We start from the raw sequence: 22,753 nt of genomic DNA on the forward strand, positions 1-22,753 counted from the left end.
TGAAGCTCTTGTATGGAACTGAACCTCTTCATTCATTAGTCCCAGCTAATACCATTTAGCTAGCACCATTTAGCTAGCAAAGATGCAGTATAAAAGTTGACATTCTTTCAGATGTCAAGCTAAATATCTTAGATTGATTTCACTATAAACAATGCTTTAAACCAGTATTATTTAAACAAAAAGCAGATTTTACACCAGTTTAGCAAAGTCATGCTGTATCCATGCTGATTTGCTCTATGACTATGACACATAACATGAAAAAGATAAACACTGGAATTTAAATCATTCATTATTTTTATTTTGATTAAATGAACGTCTTACTTGATGGACACAGATGTTACACCTGTCACAGAAGACCATCTCATTGCCTTCTTCACTATCAGGAGAACGACATACATCACAGATAACATCTTCATCATACTCAATCCCGAGCCCTTCCTCAGTCTCTATGGCATGGTTCATATTCTCATAACAATGACGTTCCAGTGCTTCTATAGTTCTCTCCATAGTGTTTTCAGGAATCAAACTACATCCTGAATTTAAAAAAAGTTCAGAATAAAAACCTCAATTCATTGTTCAGTTTTTTCAGTTTAAAAAAATGATTTATTGTCAAGATATACAAATCATTCAACATCATGAGACCATTTAAATCTATCATAGGATTTTAAAATTCTTTACAATCTTTTAATTTCATACTGCTTGTGTGGACAAGAACAATGTTTTTATTTTTCAAAATGCTTATTCAACAAATATTCCAATACGCAATTGCCCTCATCAGTCACTAAAATCTTTCTTTACAGTGAAATTTACTAAATGATACTGGTTACATTTTTGTATGGCAAGAATGTGCTTCAAATCCAATTCTTTGTTCTCTTCACTCAAATAAATATCAAAACTCAAGCAGGAACAAAAATTACCTTTTCTTAAATTTTAATGTTTTTCAAGGTACTGCCATGTTCTATTGAATTCCATTACAAAAAAACATGAACTTCACATTGTATATGGAGCATAAACTACAAAATAAATGAAAAGCTTAAATAATTTGTTTATCCACCATGAGTAAATTTACGTTCTGTTATGATGTTCCCTCAGCAGGCTTCCTGAAGATCATACGTAATGGATAAAAAGATTAACCATTTACACTCCCACGCACAAAATTAGATGCAAGATAGGTCTGCTTTGTTTAAAATGTTACAATACCATATCCTGCAATCTCGGGACAAAATAATAACTTAAATTTTCGGGTTAAGTTTTGCTTGGATTTACCACAAAACATTTAAATTAAATTCAGGATTATTAACTCAGATTATTACTGCTCCTCATTTGGTAAAGAAATCTATTTGCAATACTGTACAAAATAATCTTTACTTACCCATTTCTCTCAGTTCTTCATTTGCTGCTTCCAACCAATAGATGTCCACATCATCTAAGTCATAGCGGCATACACTGTCTGCAAGTTCCAACATGTTAATATATCCAGGATCTGTGGATTCGGTGGTGGAGCATCGAATATACTTCCGTGGTTTAGTAAATAAAGTTTCCTTCACTTTTTCTACAATAACCCTAAAACAGTCAAACCCAGAAGGTGGAACAGGACTAGAATCAACTCAATGGAAGTATTCTCTCACACACTTAAAACTTTACACCAAAAAACATAATTAGTCATAAGGTTTTAATTAAATGATTATTTTAGATCTTCCTGTGCCACATATCTGCAGGCAATCTGTTCATTTTCAGGGTTAATGGAATTACAAAACAAGAGAACAAAATGGGAAGAAATTCCCGACTAACTCTTTGACATAAAAAGCAATCTCTGCCAGGCAATTAGATGCAGAAAGGATGCTTTCCCCCTTGAAGGTATCAAAACTAGATGAGCATAGTTTCAGAATAAGGGTCATCCACTTAAGTTGGAAGTGAGGATAACTTTTTTTTCCCCCCCTCAAATGGTTACAAATCTTTGGAATTCTCTATCCCAGACACCAGTGGTGGCTGAATCAGTGAACAAGTTTCAGGCTGAGACTGAGATTTTTTTGTACCATTTGGAGCCAAGGCTTATAAATAATAATATATATATAAAAAGAAAATCAGGCAAAAAAGTGGCTGACATCAGCCATGATCTCACTTAAGGGTGGAGCAGGTTCATGAAGCAAGGCCATACATCATCTTCCCCAATTTCTAATCCTCCCTTTAAGCTGCTGAATACTTACACAGTCAACAGCAGGAATAATGAATTTAATTAAGAGTTAACCATGTTGAGCAAAGGAACTGAGCAGTAAGTCAGTGGTCTTAGTGTTATGACCACTTGGGTAACAGAAATTTGCCCTTAAGAGTTCACAAATTACTACTCAAAAATTTGATACACTGAATAAAATTTGCTATAATGGAATTTGTGAGAAAAAAGTAAATGAAACAATTTTTCTTCAACTTCCATTTCTTGATGTGTGCACAGATATAGATAATTGCTATACAGATCATTTTCTAGGAATGTAACCCCACCCCCACGGCACAGGGGTCACCTATACCAAACGATAATAATATTCCAAGATTTATTTAGGTTTGTATTTTGACAGTTGGCAATAATCAAGTGGAAAGATACATTCATATTGCAAGACAGCTGTTACCTGACAGATGGACTTGGGATAGTTTCTGGACTGGCTGGAACCTGTACACCCTTTTCCCACTCCTGTTTCCATTGATCAGCCAAGAGATAGCATTCATCCGGGTTCACATGATGAGAATCTGGAATTTTCATGGCACTGATGAGATCCTTCCTGAATACCTATAAAACCAAACTTAAATATTTAAACGAACATTAAAGGAGGCTACCATAATGCATTTGAGTGGTCATGCACTGTATTATGCCAAGGCAAAAATCTGGTTAACATCCACAGTTCCTCACACCTAGGCAACAGAAGAGTATTGTCCAAGGTAGCTCTAGTACATTACCTAGTGGTTAAATAAAATGCAGGGTTGAGATAATCTTGGAGACTACCACTAACCATCTCAGCCAGGGAGAATACCAGAGCTGGAGAGAGAAATGCATGTATACATATTATGTACTTTTTAATTCAGAAATAAACTGAAGTAAACTAAAAACCCTTGCTTTGCTTTTCTCAATGACAAGTCTTCTGAATGTTATTAATGTTGAGGAGGCCAATACCAAATTCATACTGATAAATCTGATGGGAAATCTCATTCACTAATCTTGATTTGGCTTTTAATTCTCAAGTAAGAATCACAGATGGAAAAGACATATGAAAGATAAAATAAATAACCTGGAGTGTACAACTTGGAATGAATAACAAAGAGTGGTGACTTGATTAAAACATACAAGATCCTAACAGGTCTTGACAGAATGGAAATGGAAAAGATGCTTCCTCTTATGGAAGAATCTAGGAGTCACTGTTTTAAAATAAAACAACGGTCCATTTGAGACAGAAGTTGCCTTTCAATCTTGCAAAAGGTTGCGAGTCATTGGAAGTTTCTTCAAGGAGTGGTGGAAGCAGAGTATTTGAATGTCTTTAGGTCAGAGATAGACAGATACTTGATCAGCAAAGGAGTGAAAAGCTACTGCAGCTGGACAGGGATGCAAAGATCAGATTAATCATGATCTTATTATATGGCACAGGAGGCTTGAGCAGCAAAAGGGGCCTGCTCCCACCCTCAATTTTCTAAAGTTCTCACACTTGAGCCTTCAGTGGTAATAGAAAACATGCTTTCCATAAGCTACAAAAACTTTCAGCAATAGAATAATAATGCCATTTACTGGAACTAGCGTGTGAAAAGCTAATCTCTCCAAAACAACTAATTTTCATGCAAATCCATTTTCCCTTGAGGAAGGAATCTCCAGGCCTCAAAGTCCAGGCTCACATGAATCCACATAGAATTAGAAGTGCACAGGATCTACTCTCCATGGACTGAAAAATCCAGTAATTTTTAGTTTCCATAAACAAGAATGTTCAATGACATTCTTCTTGTGTGGTGCACGTTTTAAAACTCAAGTCATACTAACCTCAGCAGGCTTCTTTTTTCCACTTGCTGAGGCATGCCTGTCACCTCGATACTTGGAATGGGATGACCATGATGTTGAAGGACCTATGCAGTTACAAAAGCAATAATGAGAATATGTGGACAATCAGGCACATTGAACAATGGACCACCTAAGCCAGGACTCAATTGAAATGTTACAATAGCAAAGTTATGGTGGTCTGACATAAAGCAGTACCAGAGACCAGAAATCACAACTATTTTGTATAGAAACCCTACACAACCAATGCCCTCTACAAAGTTTGCATTATACAGAAAAACCTTGAGTTGAAAATAAAGCAACAAGACATTTCACAATGCACACAAATTATACATACAGTACAATGCTTCATCCTACAATATGTATATACAATAATCTAATATAATCAAGTGATCAACATTGATAGGGAAATTTAGCAAAATTTTAGCAAATTTAAAATTAGGGGATTCAGTTCCTTAAATACCACATAAATCACTAAAGTTCTTCAGTGAAGGAAACCTGCTTTGCTTACCTGGTCTGAGCTAAATGCGACTCAAGTCCAAACTACGTGATTGACTTAATTCCCTCACAGCAACTAAAGATGGGCAATAAATGCTGCCTTACCATTGTCACTCACATCCCAAGAACAAATGGGGGGAAAAAACTCCTGACCAGAGGGATTGAGTGTTAATTCCAGGTTTGACTGGCATTCATACATGTTGCAGAGTCTGCATTTCAATAGTCTGGGGTAGATCATCTGCAGGAGACAGGAAACAGTGGTGACAGGGACAGTTGTTTCTCAGATGTTCCCTGGATGATCATCTAGAGTTGCGCACAGCACAAACAAGTCAATCACCAGATTTGTTTTTAAAAAAAGCACAGGAGATTGCCAGGTCTCGTCTTTTCAAGATGGCAAATCCTCCTTTGAGCATTTTCTCCCCAGAACATTTGATCAATTAAAATCTGTTTTAAACAACTGGTACCTCACAGGAGTCTTGGAAATGCTTGAGAAAATTTTAGCAATGTTCTGCAATTTCAGAAAAGCAGAATCGCCCAATGTAACATTTCAACTTTCATACAACTACATTAATTGCTTCACTCACTTGCATGGATGCCAATTAATGTCAGATTCTGAAATGGCTATTTAATTCATGGGTGAACCCAAATGAAAATCCCAACTCGCATCATACAGTTGCCTGGCATAATAAGTATTTAGTATCTACAGAAATCTTAAGCTGATGAAAAATATACATTTATGACAACACAAGGATAAGGTTACTGAAACATATGTCATCTTACTTACTCTCATTGTCTGAACTGTCACTGCTGCTCAGATGTCTGTTGCGTTTCATCCTGTCATGTCCTTTAAGGCAAGGAAGAGGTTCAGTTTTCCAGTTCAACATGTCAAATACGGTCTTAAAGTAGTCTCAAGGATTAGAAGATATTTAAAATAAAAGTGAACTGAACTTACCATAAATTCCACGTATATGCACATGCTAATTCAATATTGGCAAGCAATCAATGAATCCATCATCCACATAAGTCAGCTCTACAAGGAGGAAAGAGGAAAAAAAAAATCAAATCTAACCTAGAAAACATGTTGAAATCTTTGATCTTTCAGGAATGGACATATACTCGAAAGATTATTGAGAGTCAGCAGTCGCTGCCGCACTATTTCAGCATCAGCTATCCATTGCTCATTCGATAGTCGAAGTGGAGAAATCTATCTTCCAGCAGTAACCAGAAAATATCAGGTTCATTAATGAGGTCTGCACCGGTTCAGTTCTTTGCCAGCAAAAAAATCTGGGGCATAGCAAAAAAAATGAAACTGCCTCAAAATATTTGAACTAGGAAAAAGCAAAAAAGAAATACCTGGAACCAAGGTTGTTGTGTCCAATCATATTTTTGGCTGTACCAAGTAGAAAATCCACATGTTGGGAGCTTGGGCAAGAACAGAGTCAGGACTAAACTGAACTAGTTTCGGAGATACTTTATAAATAAAGATTTTCAGAATAGTTATTTAGACTCAAGTACACAAACTAGTAACTTATCTAGAATCATAGTACATCTTATAGCCATTTGGTCTATCAGATCTGTACCCAATTGCATATCATTTTCACGTTCTCCTTTGGGTAACTGATAGCCGATAGTTTGGAATCCTCAGATGTAGGCCGTTTAACATTTCCCATTGGAGGCTGCATGATTTCAATTCAAATAAGGTAGAATTCATCCAGAAAATAATATTTTAGAGTTCACAAATTTTTCCACCATTGGGACTTTTCCTCATGCTTAGGTTAGTTGTAAACTTCCAGATAATAATGTTCGCTATAATTAGTGGAGAAACTCAACTTTTGGTGTCCACAATTTTTCGCATGTGGGGTAAACTACAGTTGATTTTGACGAACCTGAAATTAAACCATCAACTAAATCTTAATACAAATGGGAGAAGTACCAGGTATGTACACAGTATTAATAGATAAATGCAGAAAATGCTAGAATTAAATCAGGTTAAGGGCAATAGCTGTGGAGAATGAAGCAAGTTAACTTTTCAAGTCAATGAGATAGTCCCAGAAGAAATCAACCTTCCAGTCATCAGAACTCTTTAAAAAAAATGGCATGTGTTGTGCACGTGTATGCATGTGTAGAAAAGGTGGAAGGAACAAAGGGGATGTCTGAAAAGAGTGGGGTTCAGAAGTGACTGAATAATACAAGCAATGCTGACTGCTGATGGAGGGTGGTAAAGGAAAGTGAATCGAAAAAAGTGAAGCAAGCCAGGAGAGATGTGAATAGATAACAAAATCCAAAATCACCAGAAGAGCAGAAAAAAAATGATTATCAGAAATAAGAGACACAAAGCTGAAACTGTTAAATTCAAAGTCCAGAAGCTATACACCAAGTCAGAAGATGAGAAGCTGTTCCTCAGGCTAGTGCTATCTATGCCTTAGTTACAGAAGCAAAAAGCAAAAGGTCAGAGTGGGAATGAAGTGGAGAATTAAAGGAACAAGTGAAAGCTCAGGGTCATCCTTGCAGATTAAACAGAGATATCCTATGAAGGGGTTACCCAATTTGTATTTGGTTTCTCCTACGTGAAAAGGGACTGCACTATGAGCATACAATGCAGTATATTGAATTTGTGATAATACAAGTAAATCACTGCTTCACCTGGAACAAATGTTTGGGGAATTAGATAACAATAAAAGTTCTGATAAAAGGTCAACCACCAGATACATTAACGCTCTTTCTATCTCCAGATGCTGCCAGACCTGCTGAGCTTTCTCAGTTTTATTCAGATTTTCTCAGCTTCCCAGCATATGCAGTATTTTATTTCTGTACAGTCAAAGTTTATTGTCATACACACAAGTACATGTATGCACAGGTGCAATGAAAAACTTACTTGCAGCAGCATCAGGTATCATATGAAGAGCATTCACAAGGAAAACATTATACACAAATTTTACAAGAAAGAATACAATTAGAACAAAAAAAGTCAATTTTAGTGCAAAGTGATCTAAGTGGCCATAGAGTTGCTAAACTACAGTGATAAGGGTTTTGCCAGTTGGTTCAAGAAGCAAATAGTTGAAGGGAAGTAGCTGTTCTTGAACCTAGTGGGTGTGGGACTTCAGGCTGCTGTACCTGCTGCCCAATGGCAGCTGCGAAAAGATGGCATGGCCCAGATCTTTGACGATAGATGTTGCCTTCTTGAGACAGGACTTCCTGTAGATACTACTAATGGTGGGGAGGGATGTACCCGTGATGCATTGGGCAGAGTTCACTATTCTCTGCAGTTTCTTGCATTCCTGCACATTTGAATTAACGTACCAGACCACAATGCAACCAGTCAGGATATGTACAACAGTACATCTGTAGAAGTTTGTTAGAATATTCAAGCTAAACCTCCTTAACCTTCTAAGAAAGAAAGACGATCCCACAGCATCCCACAGATGTGTTTGAAAAAAAAAAGGTGAATGTTGGAGCAACCCTTCATTTTGGTAGTATAATTATATTGTTATATATTGGTTTATATGGAAGGAGGTACCAGTAAATTGTGTAACATGAGACAAAGATGTCTCAAAGTATAACTGTATGTTATTTGCGTAGAAATGGAAACCAATGCTGCGTTTTCAGGTGACATTGCCAAGCAGCAGCAACGTAAATGAGAAATAGGAGGAGCCAAATACAGATCACTCAGACACCAGAGGCAACAGTATGGATCAGGGAAGAGAAAGCACTACAGGTGATTTCCTGGCTACAATTAAATAGATATGAAACCAAAAAAGTGAGTATAGGTGCATCCAGCTCGGCAAGAGGATTTGCACCCTTAAATAAACTGCACTCCATAGTTTCTATTTAGAACTTTACAAATGATAAATTCCAGCAAAATTGATCTATATTGCTCACTTTGCACTTGCAAATTAAAAGAAAGCTTGCTTTGCATGTGTATAAACGGATTACGAACACGCATATGCCAGTGAATGTTTCTGCAACAGTTCCATAATAACTCTAAAGTAAAGATGGCCAAAATAACCCTCACTGAATCTTTTTTATTTACTATGTTCACCAAAGTACATCTATGTTACAAAGCTTTTATTCTTCATTTCTTTTCGTAGCAGGCTAGTGTCAGGTGCTGATAGTCAGGCTACGCGATCAATACCCCAAAAGTAAACAACTTGTTATAGCCAGTACCTGCTCTAAAATTAGGTTTCCCAAGCCATCGCTCTTGGTATTTCCAATAACATGAGGATATTTAGCTGCAAAAGATTTGCATTTTGGAATACAGTAGTCCAAGTATAGCATAAAATACAAATGTAATGAGAGTATAACCAAGAGACAGCAAAAATCTTGATAGTTTCAAACTCAAGTGTTTTGTCCACAAGACTGGAAGGCATTTTATGGGAACCAGTTGCTGGAGGAAAAAATTTATAATCCAAGAAGAAAAAATTGACACCATTTCAACATGGAACTTAGTAAAGGAACAATGGGACTCACTATCAGGGCCATTCACTGGTGGATTAGTAGAATTTGATTTTTTTTAAATCATTACAACAGGAAAAAATACTCAATTTCAAAAGTAAATTTTGATTTATCAATTTTAATTGTCAGGATTGCACAAAATTAGTAGAGCAAAGGAAATTTAATCAATGATTGTATGCCACAAAAAGCTTTGCATACCATTAAAACCTGTCAAAATGTAGTTAAAATGCAGACAGAATCAAAGCTATACAGCATGGAAACAGGCTGTTTGGCCCAACTCATCCGTGTTGACCAAGTTGCCTAACTGAGTTAGCCCCATTTGCCTGTGTTTGGCCCATATCCCTCTAAACCTTTCCTATCCAACATCCTTGACACAAGTCTTACCTACTTCAAATCAGTGTTCATTTGGCAGTTAATGTCATGTTTGTAACAAATTCATTTCACAGTTCTGTTCCTAACAAATATGACCTCCATGGACCAACCATTCCATCTTATTTCTGAGGTTGATTTACCAATGAATTCTAATTTTTAACAATGGGAACATTTTGCCCCCCCCCCCCCCCCAGATCTGTGGCTGCAAGGTGAAATCAAGATGCATCCAAGTTTACTTATTCTGATAGATCTATGGGTAACAATACCTCAATCCAGGGAGAGGATAAAAACCAACTAAACTTACAAGTTACTCTAAAATGGGTGAGGATTTAAAGCAATAGCAAGCAGGCAAGAGAAAAATCCAAAGAGATCTACCTTGTGACACATTATTGTGAAAAAATGCAATGTGTAGATATTAGTTGAAGCAATCAAGCCAACATTTTGATATCATTAATAGGTGCTTATAGAATAGAAATTTAGTTTAGCTTTGAGAATACTTGAGGATAATTGTCTCCAATCTTGGTAACAAATCACAAGAGTGACCAAAGCATAGCACTGGTAGAAAGCTCAAAAGATATCCATAGTAACGAAAGTTGTACAAATTGAGAATTAGTGTAGGAAAACAAAGTGATTTAATACAAATCACAAGTAGAGTCACATCTGGAATAGTCTGCATAATTTTTTAAAATAATATCAAAGAAAAGAGCTTAATTGTTAACCAATTAAGATTTTTTTTCGCTATGGGGACAGAATCTCTGATACTTCTCTCCAGAGAAAGACAGCTCAGGGAATATATTATTCAAGTAGAGTTATGGAATAAATTGTTATTTGAATCCAAAAGCAAATCAGGATTACTAATCTAAACTATAGTTGTGGTCATATGTATGCAAGGGAAGGTGAAGAGATAATTTAGATTTCACAGAGGTGATGAACTAATGGAATGAAGAGCTCTGGCAAAAATGGTGTGCAAAATTTTACTCATAAATTAGAAGATGGAGGACACAGTGGCGGTGCAGCAGTTAAATTACCAGGCTAGTAATTCAAAAACCTGGATCAACAATTCAGTCACCCGGCACAATTTAAACCTAGTTGATACTCTAAAAATTTTAAAAAACTAGTTATTATCAATGATGACCACAAAATTACCAGATTGTTGCAAAAACTCATCTAGTTCACTGATGTTCTTAAGAGGAGGAAATCTACCATTTCTCCCCCTATTCCGGACTCTACGACTTCAGACCCATCGACATGGTTCACTCTTCTTACATACCCTTCGAAACAATGAAGCAACCCATTCAGTTGGATTATAACATGTCAAAACAAAGTCTTTAATAAAAAAGGTATTGATCTACACCAAATTAAGTCAAAACAAAATCCCCCCCCCCCCCCCAAAACATTGTTGACTTAAGGTCTTCTTCACAAGCATGTGGGGACTGGTGTCTAAATTAGGAAAGCTGTCCCAGTCTTATCCAGCAATAATCTAAAGCTGTTAAATAGGTGATAAAAATTTGGTAATTTCTTCTGTTCAATTGGGATCAATTTCAAAATATATGGAATTCTATTAATAAAAGACTTGCATTACAAAACAACTTACACCCCCAGGATTTACAGCCAAAGAACATGAAATTAATGATAGAAGAATATGCTTTAATAATTTTCTTGAAGGCTAAATGTTGCCTTACATGTTGGGGAAAAGCTTCATGTTCACTATGACATAAAAATGACAGAAAGAGAGAGACCATCTCCTTCAGGCTTTTTCTTCATTATTCATCAAGTATTATAAAGATGCCTCTTGCTCATCAATATGCAAACAAAACAACAAAAAAAAAGAGAGCAATGTTGAAAGATTACTCTCCTAGCCCCTTTGGCAGGAAACCACAATGACCAGGTTTAAATTGCCTTTTATTTTACCTACACAATATTTGTTATGTGGCCCAGTCGGGAACTGTGCTGCTTTGCAAAAGACCAGTAGAGTAAGAACTCATGAGTCAGCCACTGTTTTCCAACGTCTCATATCCTCAGCACTGAACCCCTTGCTTTCTCCAACCTATTACACATATAGGTAATGATCATAAATTATTTATGAGTCACAATCATTTACCAGAGGAATGAAGCCAATTCTTCAATAATTAGAGTAGTGTCCTTCGATTTCATAAAGCAATGCCCTTCTCCATTAAATTTAGTATATCAATAAACAAATTAAAACTACAGTTTGCTTGGAAAGAAATAAAAAGTACATTTTGCAAGGCAATACCTACATTGGACAGTTCAGTTTGACCTTCACAGATATGGAAGACATCATGGTAATGTTTACTATTCAGCCAGAATGTTATTTCTGCATACATATACTGTCAAAAGCAATATGGGTACTAAACCAACATCCCTGCTAGTCAGATAGCAAATAATGTAATTATTTTATACCTTCATGGATGTCACACTGCTAACATAGAGAAAACCACTGCCTTGGCAATCATGTTCATAGAAAGATCACCTCACGTTCACAAACCAAACAGTTTGTTACAGGTCTCCAAAACTGGTTATTTAGCCAGTAATTTCCAATGGAAGGGAAGAACATTTAAGCCAAGTATGTTATGAAATTAATTTTTTCTTCTAAAACCAGCACGTAATAACCAACCTGAAACCATCATGCATTCCACCATATGTTAAAAGTAGCCAATAGCAGTTTCCCAAAATAGTCCAAAACATTAGCACAAAATCCCTACCCTACCCTCATTAGTCATCTTTGTCACCTCCTCAAAAAGCTCAATCAATTTTGTAAAATGAGACCTCCCTGCACAAAGCCATGCTGACTATCCCTAGTAAGTCTGTGCTTTACCAGATGCGGGTAGACTCTATCCCTAAGAATCCTCAATAATTACCCCACCACTAATGTAAGGCTTGCTGGCCTATAATTTCCTAGAGGAAATAGTAATGATATATAAATAATACTGATAGTTGGCTCCATGCCAGGTTGATTGATTGGCAGAGCTTACAACTAATGGCATTCTCTGATGCTGCTGTCTTTGTCCCTCTGTGGTAAATGTTGCTGAACTGGATGACACTGAGCTTTGTCATGTAGATTGCACATTCTGCAGTCACAGTATACTGGTTGCAGAGGAGTTGAATACTGGAGTTCAGTGGTAGGGACACATCGAAGTGGATTGCTGAGGAGATTTACAAGGATACTGCCTGGAATGCGGAGCATGCCTTATGAAAGCAGGTTGAGGGAACTCGGCCTTTTCTCCTTGGAGCGACAGACGATGAGGGGGGACCTGATAGAGGTATATATGAGGAGTGGCATTGATCGGGTAGATAGTCAGAGGTTTTTCCCCAGGACTGAAATGGTTGCCACAAGAGGACATAGGTTTAAGGTGCTGGGGAGTAGGTATAGAGGAGATGTCAGGGGTAAGTTTTTTTTTTACTCAGAGTGGTGAGTGCATGGAATGGGCTGCCGGCAACAGTGGTGGAGGCGGATATGATAGGGTCTTTTAAGAGACTGTTGGATAGGTACATGGAGCTGAGAAAAAGAGAGGGCTATGGGTAAGCCTAGTAACTTCTAGGGTAGGGACATGTTTGGCACAGCTTTGTGGGCCGAAGGGCCTGAATTGTGCTGTAGATTTTCTATGTTCTAAGATCCTACAACTGCACTCCTTCTCATTTGTCGGACTTTAAATAAGCAACAAAGTTTGACAGTTGTGGTTAATATTTTATCAAAAGCTTAATAACAGCAATATTGCGCCCATTAAAAGAGCTTTCCTATTAGTTTCACTCCATTGCTTTTCGTCCATGGCCATTTTCTTTTCCATCTTTCTGAGAGGGGGAATTAGGTTTAGGATATAGATTAAATGACTGAACAGAAATGAATGGTTGAATAGCCTACTCATCTTTCCAGTTCTTCTTTGAAAACCAATACTGAATCTGTTTCCATCAGCCTCTCAGAGAGTGCATTTTCAGTTAGAACTTACTGTGCAAAAAAAGTTATCCTCATTTCACCTTTGGCAGTTTTCCAAAGTGGTAAAGCTGTGTCCTCCAGTTCTCAATCCAACTTGATTTTGAGTGCTTCTATTAAATAGCCTTATTATCTGCTCCTCTTTAACAAGAATCATTTCAGTATCTCTAATATTTACAGCTAAATGAAGACCCTTGTTCATGGCACCACTCCAATAAACTCCCTGTGCCCCCAAGACTTCCTTCCTAAAGTGCAATGCACAGACGTGAATACAGCAGAGACCTAATCCATGCTTCTAAAGGTTCAATTTACTTCATTATGCCCATTTTATGTGAAACCAAATTAGAAGTTAACTAACAATCCAACCAAAAAATAATGCACTGGTATCTCTGAAATGACCTGGTTTATTAAGCTTGCTAACTAACTTCACTAGTAGTATTTTTGAACAATAGTTATTTCCTTCAGTTCCTCAATTTTGCAAGAGCCTTGATTCAGTAATATATCCAGCAAGTTACGTATAATTTATCTGTAAACGTAGACACAAAGTAATTCATCACTTACTCTGCCATTTTCCAGTCATAAATTCTCGTATCTCAGTCTGTAAGGAGCCCATATCTGTCCTCACTAGTCTTTTCTTTTTAAATGTAGGCCTTGCTAGCGACATCCACATCCTGTGAACCAATAAATTAAAAGTGCTCCTGCATATTTTGTAAAGTCACAGGACATTGAATTCCCCATCTCTGACTTGCTCCAGCAACTAAAGCATTTGTGGTTCAGTTTTACTTTTTGTCCATGGTGATCTCCAGGATATTGATAGTTGGGGGTTCAGTGAAAGTGACTAATGAGCCCCTTCAGTCTCTCTTCTGTCCCATTGCTCACAGCTCCCTTTCCCTTCACTCACTGAGCACCACCCCCCACACCAACCTACCCCACTTCTTTCTCCCTCGATTTGCTTGTTCTCTCTCACCCATCGCTGGTCTGCCCCACCTCTCTGTGACTGCCATTGGTCCTCAAACCCACCCATGATCACAGCAAGAAATCACTCAAAGCCTGTGGCAAGGTCACAATTCCTGAATCTTTCCTAATAAACCTTGGAAGAATGTTCAGCCATGACAGGCCCCAAAAGGTACTGACTGATGCCAGCAGATCAGTCTCCTAATACTCAGTGATTTCCCAGCCAGAGGCAGGAGCATCTCACTTGGCTGCTATTGATACTCAGCAGAAAGCAATGGAAGGGGAGGCCCTGAAGGAGTGCGAGCAAGATCATGCATGTCTGTACATGTTTGTGCTAGGGTGTGTAGTGGTAAAAGCAAAGGGCAGAAGAGCTTGGAAAGGAGGGAGGCAAAGCGAAAGGATACAAGGAAAGTGGACGGAAGGGGAAGATGCCTGAGGGAGGGTGGGTGGAGATGGGTGGTGGGGAAGGAGATTCAGTTAGAAGGATCAACAGTGAAAAGGGTAGGGGGAGGACAATGAGCAAGTAGCAGGCAAGGATCTCCAAGCCCAAGCTCACCCTTGAACGTTGACACACCAACAAGTGCCCGCGCTCATGCTCTTGACAGTTGCCTTGTACCTCTCCGCTACTGGACCAAGACTTTGCTCTGTTGGGTTCACGTGACAGCTGGTTTGCTTCAGCCAGCTCACAGAAAGAAGTCCGCACATCAACTTCCACCCTCAATAAGAAGTTCAAGACCTAGAGCATCAGGGCCCTCAAGGACCATTCCAATTCCGAAGGATCTGAGCACTGCTCCACTTTCATAGCTCAGGAACTTGGAAACTCTGACAATGATAGGTAACAGTTGGCCAGCTCAAAGTACAAGGTTGTGAGTGCAGCTTCTTCAGGGAAAGGAAACCAAAGACCATCTTCATGGGGTTGGTTCTGCTGTCAAAAAGGAGTTAGAACACAGAACATTACAGTACAGTACAGGCCCTTTGGTCCACGATGTTGTGTCGACATTTTATCCTGCTTTAAGGTCTATCTACCCCTTCCCTCCCACATAGCCCTCCATTTCTCTATCATTCATGTGGCTATCTAAGAGTCTCTTAAATGTCCCTAATGTATCTGCCGCCACAACCTCTGCCAGCAATGCGTTCCACACATTCACCACTCTGTGTAAAGAAAAATCAAGTCACCTCTCATCATCCTCCTCTCCAAAGAGAAAAGCCCTCGCTCACTCAACCTATCCTCATAAGACATGCTCTCCAATCCAGGCAGCATCCTGGTAAATCTCCTCTGCACCCTCACTAAAGCTTCCACATCCTTCCTATAATGAGGCAACCAGAACTGAACACAATAATCCAAGTGTGCTCTAACCAGAGTTCTATAGAGCCGCAACATTACCTGGCAGCTCTTGAACTCAATACCCTGACTAATGAAGGCCAACACACCATACACCTTGTTAACAACTCTATCTACCTGGGCAGCGACCTTGAGGGATCTATGGACATGGACCTCAAGTTAATCTGGTATTTCAGCAACACCATTAGGATAAGTAAATACCTTATGACATTCCAGTTCAACCCACTGTGGAATGAGCATACTATAGTAATCAGCAACGTACCCTGTAAATGAAGCCAAGAAGAGCTTCTACACAAATTTTGAAGAGAGCTCTGGTCTGCAACCTAGGTGGAGACAAACTGATCCTGCTGGACAACATCAATGCCAAGATTGGAAAGAATACAATTTTCTGTAAAGGGATGATAGCCAAGGGAGGAATAAGGAAAGCTAACTCCAACATTTTGTCAGAGACACAAGTACAAGACATCACAACAACACACCTGGATTTAGGCACTACACCTGTCCAACAATCACCCGAGTGAGAAACTACTTGAATGTCCACATCATCCTGGCAGTGATAGGTAGCAATGACTGTTGGTACTGACCACCTGTTAATCCATTGTTATCTCCATTAGGATGGCATCAATACAAAAAGATAATCAATGTTAAAGATCTCAAGGACCTACAATGATAGGTCCTCTCAGATAGTAGAGGACCTGACTAGCCGCAACAAACCGAAGGCACAGAATTATGGTGAACTTCAGTGCCTACACTGCCCTGAAGTTTACCATAATTAGCTCCTGCAAAGGGACTTTTGGCTAGTTTTTCCAGAAAACAACCCGAGCTAATTAATTGCAAATGCAGTGTCCTTAGATTGGAAACTCCATCATGCCTCGGGGAAAAGAAACAGCTCTGCAGACACCTGCAGACTGAGATCTAACAGAAAACTACTGACTTAAAGAACAGATGGTGGCTGAAATGAAGCAGCTGTGTTTGACACCAGTATTCACTGAGAATGGTTCTGTTGTAAACCCTTTGGTTAATATCACATCTTGCATGTTGTCAGGACTACATCATTGCCCCAACACTTTTCTTGATCTTTCTTCCTGCAATCATCAAAACAACTGGGAAGCTGTTCAACCTGGGGCGACTATGCTCCAAACCTCAGCAGTCAAGCTGCAGTATGCAGATGATGCTTGTGCTTGCACATGCACAGAAATTACTCTCCATATACCTTGAACTCAATATCCACAAGACAAAAGCCATCTACCAACATGCTCCTGCTGCACCACACTGTCCTCTGACAATAAAGGTTCTTGGCAAGACCCTAGATAAAATGGACCATTCTCCATATCTCAGGAGTCACCCCTTAGCCAAGGCAAACATTAAATATGGAATTCACCACTGCCTTCAACGCACAGCACAGCCTTTGGTCTGATCGATTGAGAAAAAGGGTATCTGAAGATCAAATCAGACCTGGCATAAAATTCATGATGTACCAGGCAGCAGTGATCATGCTTCTGACACCTAAACTAGATACAGTAGTGGTATCAAGCCAGTGGAAAAGTACCAATGTTGTCTTCACAAAATCCCCCAAATTCATGAGACTGACAAGCAAACCAACATCAATACCCTCTCCCAGCCCAGCATATCCCAGTATTGATACCTGGGAAACACTTAGTTGGCAACAATGGGCAGGCCACCACATTTGTGTGCCCAGCACCAGATTCCTGAGACAGACACTCTATTCCATGCTCTGTCTTGGGATGACATTACCAGAAGGATGAGGTTTCAAGCATGTGCCCAAAGCACAATCCCCAGCAACTCCTGGGAACCTCTGGCCCACGACATCTCTGGGGTGGCATAGATGTGCAGCTAATAAAGCTGCTGCCTCACAGCTTCAACCACCTGGGTTCAATCCTGTCCTCTGCCGCTGACTGTGTGGAGTTAGTACAGTTGCCCTGTAACCGCATTGGTTCCCTTCATGTTCTGGTATTCTCCTACAACCCAAAAACGTGCAGGCTAAGAGGTTGATCGGCCACTGTAAATTGCCAGATGTATAGATGAATGGTAGAATCAAGAGGGGAAAGGGAGAATAAAGTGGGTTGGATTAGTGTAAATTGGGTACTTAATGGTTGGTGCAGACTCAGTGGGCCAAAGGGCCCGTTTCTGTGCTATATTGTTTTTCCTTGCCGACTAGCTCTTTCTGTGAAGGAATCTGCGGTTCCCACATTCGCCTCACGAGCCACCTCAGTATCCACAAAACCAGAGTGGAAATCATCCTCAAACCCAAGGAATTGCCAAAGGTAGTGATAAAGTGCAAGAAATGCAAAAAATCAATTGAAGAATCTACATATGTCATGCTTATCAAAGCTGGCAAGACCACGGACTGCACAAACACCCAAGTGCCCACCCCACTGAGAGCCAAGGTTGGAAGAACACTCATCAAGAATAGAAGGGCAATCAGTGCCCACAGGCAAGAGCATTTCAATCTGATCATCACCCCAATACTTTTCTAGAATTCCTCCTGCCTCAATACTGCAGGTTTCCTCCATTAAGGTTCCACTGAAAGGAAAATAATGGGACGAATAGGAAACCGTCCAACCTACCTTGCCATTATACCAGAATTAAAGTCACTCCAATGTCAGTTAGAGCTGCAGTATGGAAACAATGCTTGCATATATGCACATCTGGAGGCTGAGCTCCTAGTTATTGTCAACTCATTCACTAAAACAAACCAGAATGGGCCTTACACTAAACATCTACAAAGCAAATGTCCTTTCACAACCAAACCTTGCTGCAAAACACAAATCAAAAATATGGGTTCATAACCAGTAATGGAACAAATGGCCCCTTGAGAGCCACCTTCAACAAACTGATACTGATGATGAAATTTAATCATTATTTACAAAGCACCAGCATAACCTTTAGCCACAGCCTTTGGTCACTTGAAGTAAACGGTGTTTGAACATCAAAACCTCAAATCCAGCATAACACACACGGTCTATTGAGTAGCCATGATCCATGCACTCCTGTAAGCTTCTGAGACATGGGGCATCTACAGAAAGCATTTCAAAGCACTGGGGAGGCACCACAATGCTATCTCTGCAAAATGATCCAAATCCACTTACTGGATAAGTCAACCATTGTCAGTGTCCTCTGCCAGGTCAACATCCCCAACAGAAGCTTTAATTAAGCTTAGCTAACTCCAAAGTGCAGGCCAATCATTCACACACGTGACACCACACACCCAAAGCCACCACTCCAAGCTCCATCACACAAACATTGACGGGTAGACAGAGGAAACGATTCATGGAATATCTCAAAGCCTCCTTGAAAATGTACAAGACATTTATTAAGTTGAGGAAACCCTTGCTCCACTACCATTCAAAAAGGGAGAAGAGGTATTCAGGACAGCACTGAGAGCAGAGTCTCTTTGTTGGAGCATGCAGAAACAGTTCAAAAAAAAGGGGAAAGAATACACCATTTCCCAAACGACCCAGCCACTTCATTAAACACCTCTTGCCCATCTGTGGCAGAGTCGGCTGGTCCCACATTGCTCTCATCAGCCAACTCAAAACCCACAGAACTAGAGTTGAAGCAAGTCACCCTTAACTGTATATTACTTCATCAACTGAAGATCTGCAAATGGATTGCAAAGGTGTAGATGATCAGAGAACAGTCATACTTCCTACAATGCAGGGAAGGCTGTAATAGATGCACTTAAAAATGGTTACAGCCAAGATGCTACCTTGGCAAAGCCAGGACTCTAATAAAGAGAATCGTCTTTCTTTGTGGAAGTTATGATTTCAGCCACTTGAATTTTTCCACGAAAGTTTCAATGACTTCAATTTTACCACAACTTCTTGGTGCCACACTAAATCAAAAGCTGTTTTCATGTACTGCAGCATGACTCATGGCATATATAGTCATTTTATACAAAAGTCACAGAGCCAATGAATGTGTTGGCTGTAAGCATTTAAAAAGGAAAAAAAATAAAATCACTTATTTGCCCAAAGTCCACATAAGAATATTTTCCAGCAGCAGTTACAAGTTCAAAGCCTGTACAATAATATACCTCTTCACCCTATAGTTGAAGAGGTCAATTGTTGTAGGCTTATCAATCCCCTGACTAAGATCTAGTTTAGCAAAGCTTAAGGTGTGTTGTTCCCATACATAAAGTGATTACAGTGCATAAGATTACTAGTTGGGGTGGTGCAGGAGAGAAGATAGAAAATCCTGCTAAACTTGAATCCAAAGACAAGCAAAAAAATCTTGGCTGACACTCCAATGCTGGAGTGCAGCACTGCCAGAAATGCCATCTTCCAGCAAGATGTCAAATGGAATTCCCATTTCCTCTCTCAGGACAAATGCAAAAAAATTCCATTGGACTACCTTAAAGTAGAAAGGAGTTCTCTGAGGCCCTGGCGAATATAAATTGCTTAATTAACATAGTGGGCAGATTATCCATCACATAAAAATTGAAAATGCTAGAAATACTCAGCTAGTTAGACAGCTAATATTGACTGTTTCTCTCCTCAGATATTGCCTGTCCTGTGTATTTCTAGCCTTCTATTTTTATTTCAGAATCTGCATTTTTCTTTGCTTTGATTATCTTTCAAATTCTTATCGAGTTTCTTTCATTACAAATGAGAACATACTTCCATTGGTGTAAAGAGACATCCAGAAATCACATTTTCTATCAATGTAAACAAAAGTAAAAGTTCCTATTAACAGTAATGTGATGTTGATTGAGGGATAACCATTGACATAGACACCACCATAGGAGATTTAGGAGGCAAAGTTTTTTTTCCTCCAGAGGATGGTAGATGCCTGGAACTCTTGCCAGCAGAATTGGTGAAAGCAGATACAATAGCAATGTTTAAGAGACAATGAACAGGCAGGGAATGAAAGGATATAGATCACGTAAAGGCAGATATGCAGTTCAAACTGGCATCATGGTCAGCATTAACATTGTGGGCCAAAGGGCCTGTCCCTGTGCTGTGTAGCTCTATGTTCTATAATTTCCCCTTTTTGAAGTTGCAAAAAGCAATTTTTTTACTTTGGCACCCAAGGCAACAAATGGGGCTTCAATTCCAGCATCCAACCCAACAGCTGGCATCAGAGACAGTATAGCATCGCCTCAGTACCTGACCTATTGCGCTCAATTCCACTGAGCAGAAGTTGAACCCACAACCTTCTGACGCAGGAGGTGAGACGCCTATCACCTGGCCACCGCTGACAGCATGATGCTTTGAAAGCCCAGCTTAATACAGAGAGGGAAAATTGTGCAATATTATTTAACAATCAGCAAGTAGGAACATCTTTAAACAGAGATTTATTATTTTTGTGGAAAAAAAGTGAAGAGAAAGTTTTAGACTTCCAATGCAAATTTCTTCCATCTGGAGAGCGGAAGGAAGGCCGAGCTGGCAGACGTAGTGGTGATGGGGAGCTGGAGGGAGGCAGGCCTTGGCGCCAAAGCTCAATGTGAAGCAGCCCTCCCTGCTCAACAAAATGTTGAAAGACACACACGAAGCCAGCACCGCCGCCGTGTGGCAGCTCGCAATGCGAGTAATCATAACGAAGGTGGAAAAAAAATTGAAACTTGCACAACTTTCCGTTAAATATCCGCATTTAAAACGCAGGCGGACGCGTCGAGGTTGGGAGCCCTGCCCTTGCCCGGAGCCGTGCACCCAGGAGGGGAAGGCCGAGGGATCCGCCGCGGCCTCGGGTAGAGGACAACACACTCTCCCCCCCCCCAACCCTCTCCTCCCTCCTCACCCACACACAAAGGAAACGCTGCAAGACCGCATGCACTCACCGAGCGTTCAGGCTCGGCATGCTGGAAGCCGCCAGACCCGGTGGCCCACCGCTCTATCATAGCCAAAGGGAAAAAAAGCCTCCAACCCGCCCTCCTGCTGAAGTGACCAACAACGGCTCCTATTATGCGGCTCCACGACGTTGCCGCCGCTTCTCTTTTTTTTAACCTCTCGCCGCCTCCTGTTCGTGTTGACAGAAGCCAGTGCGCATGCGCTCGCCCGCCGCGCCGCAAAGCATGGTGGGCACCAACGGTCACTCTCGGGCGGGAGGGCGGAGGCGTCTTGGCCGCCGGGACGAGAGGCGAGAGACCGGCACCGGCTCCTGGGCGTGGGGTGTCCGGACGTCCTGGAGCGCCGATGAAGCTCTTCCAAAAGTCTGCAGTGCGATTGGGAACTCGGCCAACGCTCTGGTAAACCGAACAGATATCGTCTGTTTTGGTTCTGTTGACAGTATTATTGTGTGCACTGGTGCAATGAAGAACGTACTAGCAACAGCATCACGGGCACACGGCATCAGATAATCAGCATTCACACAAAAAAATACATTTTACACAATTTTCATAATTAGAACACAATTAGAACAAAGAAAGACAAAGTCCATTTTAGTGCAAAGTGGCCATAGTGTGGTGATTAGGGGGTCTGCCGGTGGTTCAAGAACCGAATGGTTGAAGGGAAGTAGCTGTTCTTGAACCTGGTGGTGTGGGGCTTCAGGCTTCTGTAACTCCTGCCCGATGGAAGCTATGAGAAGATAACGTGGTCCGGATGGTGGGGATCTTTGATAATGGATGTTGCCTTCTTGAGGCAGCGCCTCCTGTAGATACTACTGATGGTGGGGGGGGGTGGAATATGCCCATGGTATATTGGGCTGAGTCCACTACTCTTTGCAGCTTCTTACGTTCCTGAGCATTGGAATTGCCGTAGCAGACCATGATGCCAATAGTCAGGATACTTTCAGTAGTATATCTGTAGAGTTTTTAGAGTGTTCAGTGACAAGACAAACCTCCCTAACCTCCAAAGAAAGTAAAGATGCTGGTGCACCTTCCTTGTGATTGAGAGATGGATATTAGAATAATTAGCCTTTCCCTTTGGCCCTACAGTTTGTTATGTCCAGCCCAGAGAAATTGGCTCATATGTAACAATGAACAGTACAGCACAGGAACAGGCCCTTAAGCCCACAGTGTTTGTGCCGACCACGGTGCCAATTTACACTGCACATCTGCCAGTAAATGTCTGTATCCCTCAATTCCCTGCCCTGTTCATGTGCCAGTCAGATTCAGATTAGTTTATTGTCATATACACTAGGGTGCAATGAAATTCCTTGCTCACATGAAGCATTATTGGGTTCATCAGATCCATAAGAT

General features: G+C 40.2%; 1 protein-coding gene across 2 annotated transcripts in view; it reads right to left on the reverse strand.

The window, feature by feature from the left end:
• jade3 (jade family PHD finger 3) overlaps window positions 1–21,604 on the reverse strand; it is a 40,190-nt gene extending 18,586 nt beyond the window's left edge. The window contains exons 1-8 of one of the 2 annotated variants that reach the window (XM_052026490.1): window positions 21,395–21,604; window positions 5,478–5,555; window positions 5,310–5,369; window positions 4,631–4,763; window positions 4,013–4,095; window positions 2,622–2,779; window positions 1,373–1,563; window positions 322–533 (exon numbers count right to left, since the gene is read on the reverse strand). In XM_052026490.1, coding sequence (XP_051882450.1) covers window positions 322–533; window positions 1,373–1,563; window positions 2,622–2,779; window positions 4,013–4,095; window positions 4,631–4,763; window positions 5,310–5,315 — 783 coding nt within the window. In that variant the 5' untranslated portion in view covers window positions 5,316–5,369; window positions 5,478–5,555; window positions 21,395–21,604. The remainder of the gene's footprint in view (window positions 1–321; window positions 534–1,372; window positions 1,564–2,621; window positions 2,780–4,012; window positions 4,096–4,630; window positions 4,764–5,309; window positions 5,370–5,477; window positions 5,556–21,394) is intronic. The other variant, XM_052026491.1, reaches the window with a different exon arrangement.
• Between the last annotated feature and the right edge of the window lie 1,149 nt (window positions 21,605–22,753).

The sequence above is a fragment of the Pristis pectinata genome, chromosome 11, assembly GCF_009764475.1.
Source record: "Pristis pectinata isolate sPriPec2 chromosome 11, sPriPec2.1.pri, whole genome shotgun sequence".
Classification (NCBI taxonomy): Eukaryota; Metazoa; Chordata; class Chondrichthyes; order Rhinopristiformes; family Pristidae; genus Pristis; species Pristis pectinata.